The sequence below is a fragment of the Strix uralensis genome, chromosome 9 (assembly GCF_047716275.1).
Source record: "Strix uralensis isolate ZFMK-TIS-50842 chromosome 9, bStrUra1, whole genome shotgun sequence".
In the NCBI taxonomy this organism is placed as follows: Eukaryota; Metazoa; Chordata; class Aves; order Strigiformes; family Strigidae; genus Strix; species Strix uralensis.
Genome location: NC_133980.1, coordinates 25,591,263 through 25,598,204, shown reverse-complemented (window position 1 = coordinate 25,598,204; position 6,942 = coordinate 25,591,263). Strand labels below are relative to the sequence as shown.

Here is a 6,942-nt window from a genome sequence, read left to right as displayed (position 1 = left end):
GCTTGGTGGTGCAAGGAGGAAACTCCTTCCTGTTTTTTTCTGGGTCAGTTACTTGTTGGATTCTGCCCCTTTGCAGCCTCTGTATCTATCCATCAGTCCGTTCTGTCTCCCTGTCTAGGTGTTCTCCCTGCTCACCCTTGTGTCCTTGTCATGGAATTTACTCTTGATGTGAGTCAAGGCGAGCTAGAGGCTGTGCGGAAGAGTAAACTTCAAAGAGGAAGAAAACGAAAAATGATAAAGCAGGGGGGTGGGATATGAAATACCAGTTAGTCCTGGGTATTGCGATGGGAAAAGGATGTGAATGGACTTGGAAGACAAAACCAGCATGGGAAATCAGGAAAAGGTAACCTAACGCTAGGAAGAGGACTGGCAACAATACAGCTTGGAAAGAATCCTATAGAAAATTTACTCTCCTAAAATTAGCTACCTGGCTATCTTGAGGTCCCACTTGAAGATGGCAGCCTAAGGGTTCAGACTGCGATGGAGTGGCACTACTGCAGTTGAACTGATACAAAGAAAGTATTTGGTTTAATACCCCATTTTTTACAGATTACACCCATCTTTCGTGTATTTCTAGTGGTACGCTAGCTGTACTCCTGGCTGCTGCTTCCCTGTAACATGTGTTCTGGATCTCAGACTCAGAACTTGCCCTTCATGTAATCCTAGTCTTGCCTTTTTCCCAAAAACATTTCTTTTAGACATTGAGACAATCAAATACAACCTCTATATCTTTGCCCTCTAGCCCACTGAGATCTAACCTGTATTGCAAGTCTGTTCCCTGTGTGGTGTTTTCAGGTGTGGGGTGTTCTGGTTCTACCAAAATAAAAGCCAAAGGCACTGAGGCCCTGATGTTCAATATACTCGGTGTCTCCGACACAGAGAAATAAGTTAAAAAAAAAAAAATAAGGAAAGGGAAGCTCTTTGTAGAAACGGTGCTAGACATTCTCCATTTTAATATAACTTAAATGGACATGATGATGCTGCATCTTTCATGTTTTTTTCTGCAGCTTTGAGATGAAGAAATCAAGTAGCTGCAGTTTCAAATCTACCCCCACAGAGATGAGAGAGTCTAAATGTTGCCCTCCTGAGATACGTACTGGTTTTCAAATACCTTCTCTCATGAAATAAAACTTGGCAAGCCAACAGCATCTGCTGCAGTTCTACAGTGTGGCAAGGCTGGTTTACAGCAACCAGGTGGCTCTTGCTGTGGTGCCAAAAGTTACAACCAAGCTCAGTGCTTGCAGAAGTTTACTTTCTTGAAAGGACTAACATCGCCTGAAAGGGAGTCCACAGACTGCAAAGCAATGGAAATATTTTTGAGGGCTGGAAGCCCATCTTGAGATATTTTAAGTCTTGAACATAGTCAACTGGCAGCAATATTTTAACAACAGCCTCTTCTTCCTCTTTTCATTAAGCAGGAAAAAGGAAGAAAATAAAATTGAACTGCACTATATATGTACTTCTGATCAGCGTAATACAAATTTGAGTATAAGAAGAGTATATGTCGATTTGCCATAATTCACGTTGTTTGGTAAGAAATCAGAAAGCTGTTGTAGTAGTGGTCCTGAAATCAGAAAAAAAGAGGACTTTAAGGGCTAACCCTTGAATACTCAGCATACACTTGCTAATTAGTGGCCTCATAATAAGTTTGTAAACACATGTATGAGCAGGACATTAATTTATGCTGGTTAGCAGCTCACTGCATGAACCATGGGACTACCACAGACCAAAGAACTCTTTGCCATTAGCCACGCCTGACAGAGGTATTACAGTGGCCAAAACCAAACACAAATTGTGGTATTAACTACACTAATTTGGCCAATTTTAGCTCTGATTTGAGAGACTAAGAAATAGGGCAAGTAGTAAATGTGATATAAGGTATTTTTGAAGCCTATCTTTAGTGAGATCAGTGCAAAACTCCCTTCAGTGGATCTTGTGTGCCCAACGGGTAAGGGCAGGCCGGGGCCACCACCCCGGCCATGAGGTGACACGGTGCTTCGCGCTTGTGGGGGGCTGTGGGCACCCTGCATCTCAGGCAGCCCGTGCCTCAGTTCTTGGTGTGGTTTGTGGGGTTTTTTTTCTAATCATCATCCTGAACATCATCTGTATTACAATGTCTTCCTCAAATGAGGTTGCTTCACCCAGTAAGTCAGGATTCGGTCGATACAGCTGAACAGAAGCATTCCGCTGTCGCCAATCGCGGTTTTTTTCTGGCGTGGAGGGTCAATTACTGCCCCAGACGGCGCGTTACCTCCGCACACCGAGAGAGGCGCGGTCGGCTCTCCACAGCGGCGGCCCCGCCTCGGCCGCCTCCGCCGCGGGAGCCTTCCCCGCCGCGCCGCTCCTCCCTCCCGCCCTCGGGAACCGGGTCGGGCCTGCCCTCCGCCTGCCGCCGAGGCGGCACCTGCCCGCGCCGGCAGGTGCGGGGCCCCCCCGGGGCGGCCGCCGGCCCCGCCCCGCCCCTTCGCCGCTGTCCGCCTGCGCGGGCCCCGCCCCAGCGGCTGACGGGCAGCAGGCACACGGCCCTGCGCTCATGGCGGCGGCGGCGGGCCGGGGCGGCGGGGGCCGGCGCTGAGCGCCCCGGGGCGGCGGGCGGCGGCGGGCGGTGCAGGCGGCGGCGGGGCCGGCGGCGGGGCCGGGCGGCGCGCGGCGGAGCGCGGGTGAGCGGCGGGGCGGGCGCGGGGAGGGGGAGGAGCGCGCGGCCGCGGCGGCGGCGGCTTTGTGTGCGCGGGCGGGGGGAGGGGAGCGGCGCCCGCCGCGCACGTGGGCCCGGCCGCGGGGACACTGTCCCGCCCCCCGCGCCCCCGGGGCGGCCCGGCACCGGCAGCGCCCGGTCCGGCCCGGCTCCGCTCTCCGGGGCCCCGCGCCTGGCGCGGCCTCGGCTTCACTTCGCACCTCCGGGTCCTGCCCCGCGGCGGCGGGAAGGTGGCGGAGGCGGCCCGGCGGGGCGCGCGGGGGGTTGGGGCCGCCGTCCCTCCCGGGCACGACGCTGCGCCCGCGGCCTCCCGCCTCCGAGGGGCCCCTCCCACGGGAAGGGTGGCGGTCCGGTTAAACGGCGGCGGGGAGGCACCGCGCCCGGGGGAGGCACCCCGGGGATGGCACCCCGCCCGGCCGGGGCGCGGGTTCCTGCCGAGGCACCTGTGCGCGTCCGGCGGGCCTCGGCGTCCCCCCGCGGGTTTGGGTGCGGGGGGTTGGAGCTGCGGGCTCGGCGGGACCGGGCGCTCCCCCGGGGTGGCGGTGCCTGTGCCGAGGGCCGCCCGGCCCTCCCGCAGCCCCCTCTCCGAGCGCGGGGGGGTGTCCCCGCGGTCCCGGCGCACCCCTCGCTGGCCGGGGGCAGCGGTTGGCCGCTGAAGCACCGCCCCGGGGGGCCGCGGCCGGAGCTCCTGGGCGCTGCAGAACGGGACCGGCTCGGAGCTTGGCGGCTGTGGGCTGACCTCTAGCAACCGGGGAGGGCAGGAGGTGTCCCAGCTCCTTCGGGAGCGGCACCGCAGGCCTCCCCACGGGGAGCGGTTGAAGCCCAGAAGGTCGCTGTGGGGGACGTTAATGCTGTTGTTTTCCCTCGCAGTGGAGAGAACATGTCTGGGATCAAGAGAGTGATCGCAGAGAAGGACCCCGACTACGAGGAGATCACCATCACCCATCCCAGCAAGCGCCACAAGGCAGCCGAACAGTCAGGTAGGAGATGTCGAAGCTGGAGGGATCTCCCGGCTGGAATGGGAAAGGCTGTGGATGCACGTGCTGTCTGCAGGCAGGACTGGGGTAGGAGCCTGAGGGGCCAAAGGGCAGGAACGGAGCAAGGGCGCTAGTGATGCCTCTGTATAGCCAAAGGAGGGTGTGATTGTCGCACACGGAGCCGTTCCTACCTGCTGGCTGAACCGTTAGTAAGGCGTGAGGATGCAGACTTGGGTGCTCTATTGGTAGCAGCTAGAGCATGAGCTCTCCAGGGCCCCAGCCCTGTACGTTGGCTCCTGTTGCTTGCTGAAGCATTTGCCAGTGCATCTTCCCAGCAGTTACCCGTGCTGAGCTGGGCTCCAACCTATGCGTCTGTTTTGCAGTTGAAGTCTGCTTCTAGAAACGTTGGAGGTTTGTTTGAATTTTGGGGGATACCGGTCGGAGTACGGCATGGCAGCGAGGGGAAGAAATCCATGGCACTGCAACGGGGGTAAAGAAATCCACGACCCTGCAGTAGGTAGACTGGCTCTTGGAAGATGACAAATGTTTGCAGGAGTAGGCGGATAAAGTGAAACAGAGCAGCGTAGAAGGGATGAGTTAGGGAGAAGGACTTTCAAAGAGGCAAGGGAGGAGGAGGAGCAGCTACCCGACTGAAGGAAAGGTGGATAAAGGATAAAGAAGTGTAGTGGAGAGAGAGAGTAGCTGGATGAGTAGGTTTGCATTTGGCACGCTCAGATGTGCTTGCCTTGGGAAGCAGCCTGTTGGCAGGCTGCCTGGGACAGGTTGCAGTTGTCGCTGGGCAAATGAGAGCAGAGCTTCTTGCCCCTGGGACAGGGAGTAGACTAGTGATTTTTGGCATAACACAGCTAGTGAGAGGATCATGATGGGAGGAGCTGACGAACAAGATGGTGAGAAAACCGAAGCTGGCTGTGGGATGTGAAGAAGATCCAGGAACAGAGCAGGATGCCGGAGCTGCCAGTTGGAGAGGGACTGATGATGTCTTCGTGGGGGATGTTTTGGAGGATGGCGTACAGCTGGACAAGTCTGAGGAGGTTGAACTCCAACTTGAATGAGTTTCTGGGCAGGTCCTGTCTGCCAGGTCGGTTAGGGGCCCTGACAGTGGAGCTGTGCTGGAGCTGGCCGTGGCAGAAGAGCATCACCACCCCCAGCTGCCTGCCCTGCCTGGCTGCCAGAAGTCGCCACCCTCTGTGGTGGAGTGTCCCAAGGACTGCAGTTGGGTTTTTAATCCACTTCTGAAGCAACTTTTCAGATGGTCTTAATAATTAGCAGGCAAAGTCTCAGGGCCTTGGAAAACTGCCCTTGCCAAAGTGAACTTTCTGTTCAGGTGATTCCTCTAAATTGACTTCTTTCTTCCTCTCGGGGAAGATCTCCAATTGTTGATACAAGAATTCCTCAAGTACACAAAGTTCACTAACACAGTCTTAATTAGGGACTGTGGTTGATGCTAAGCTGGGAAAAATATGAAAATAAAGCGTTCTCAAAAGCTTCTGTAATATAACCACAAATCCTAAAGTGCTTTAATTGTCATAATGCTGGAGTTGCATGAGATGAGCCTTGGGAGGAGATGCAGTGGTCCCTGTCTGAACTGTACATCTCATACCTTAATCTGTTTGGGTTTTTTTTAAGTGTGGCCTTACATGTGAATTTCCTAGGCATGGTGTTCATGGCTGGGGGAAAATTATATCCCTCTGGTTTTTAATTTTGCGTTACTCATACAGATTCAACCATAATTCTGTTTTAATGTAGGCTTGAACTATTTCTGGTCCTAGAATATATACATAGGGCTATCTGGAAATGAGTAAAAATACTTAGGATAGCCCTGTTGCATATAGAAGCATCAGTTGCCTTGCTCCTGTTGTAGGTACCAGATCAGACAGTAAAATTATGTATGCTAGCTGGAACATACCAGCAAAGTTTTGTCTTGCTTTTGATTTCTTTACTCTTTCTTACTGGGATGTTAGAAACCTCTTCAAACAGATATGTACCCTTTAGTAAAACAAATGCTTCCTCTGAAGCTCAAAACAAAGTCTTGGTGCTGTCACCTCCTATTCCACATCGAAAAAGTGTGAGATTTTTTTCAGAGGAACCCAGACTGTTTCTCTCATCTGCTCTCCAGTGGGGTCACTGTACTTCTGACACAGGCTGGAGGGCCTTTTCCAGGCTTTCTTCTAGAAGTACAATTTTTGCTTTTCCAAGTTCTTGCTTAGAACTTGATAAAAAAAATGATGTTGTTTGAGCCCCCTTGATATAATGGAGGTGACTTAAAGGGCAGTATTGAAGTCTACGGTAGGTATAGAGCAAAAAGAATTGTTCTTCCTATGCTTATACATGTTCTAGAAAAACACAGTAAGATGACAATTTAGTTCTTGGCTGCTAATTTGCCATAAGGTATTCACACAGTTTGAAATATTAAACTACATGCTTTCCACCGAGGTCAATAAACTCCAGCTGAAAGGCTAAAATTTTTTGACTGCTGTGCTGGAAGAGGATTTTCTAAGAAGTAGACCAGCTTTCGATAATGTAGTTTCCTTTGTGGGTAATAAAAGGCTTGTAGGCACTCCAAAGCAGGCTGGACTTCATGTGAGTGCTGAACATATAAAGTATTAGTTTGCCTTATTATTGCTGCATGATGTGTAAATTTCCTGGATATGAATTGGGCCAAAGAGAGCAGAAAAATGTACGTAGTGTTCCAGCATACTCCTGCGCAATCGCAGCGGTAACTGCACTTGGCCATAGCACACTTGAGTTTTTCTTTTACTGTTTACAGTTTTACTGAGACAGAAGTAAACAAACTGGTCCTGTTCTTCCCATCTTGTGTTATTTGTCATCTCAGACCTAAAAAGGCAAAAATAGCTCTCCACATAAGCCAGCTTTTAAAGATACATGTGGTTTTTGTTAAGACAAATTACTTTCTTCTGCAAAAAAATGATCCTTCCCTTTTTTGTGTGTGTGCTGAACTTATCCCTTCGCTTCTCACTCCATAAAGATTTCTGATCTTTATGTTTTCAAATAGAGCCTCAAAAATAGAAATATAAATACTTCCTCCTTCTTTGTTTTCCATGTGTGGGCTTGTACAGCTCGAGATGTTGCTGTGCAGAAGATTGAAACCATTATAAAAGAACAGTTTGCCGTCGAAATGAAGAGTAAAGAACACGAAATTGAAGTTATAGATCAGGTATAAAGGTTTTGTTCTTAAAAATACATAAGATCCTGGTGTATTGGGTTTTGAGGGGATTGCTGCAGTGGTTA

General features: G+C 51.7%; 1 protein-coding gene across 11 annotated transcripts in view; it reads left to right on the top strand.

Moving 5' to 3' along the window:
* Positions 1–2,601: 2,601 nt before the first annotated feature.
* YEATS2 (YEATS domain containing 2) overlaps positions 2,602–6,942 on the top strand; it is a 49,933-nt gene continuing 45,592 nt past the window's right edge. For 10 of the 11 annotated variants that reach the window (XR_012630024.1, XR_012630025.1, XR_012630026.1 and 7 more), the window contains exons 1-3: positions 2,602–2,660; positions 3,566–3,675; positions 6,771–6,868. Coding sequence is in view for 8 of the 11 variants with exons in the window: in XM_074877789.1 (XP_074733890.1) it covers positions 3,576–3,675; positions 6,771–6,868 (198 nt within the window). In the remaining 3 variants the exon portion in view is untranslated. Of the gene's footprint in view, positions 2,661–3,379; positions 3,676–6,770; positions 6,869–6,942 lie in introns of those variants that run through there. The other variant, XM_074877792.1, reaches the window with a different exon arrangement.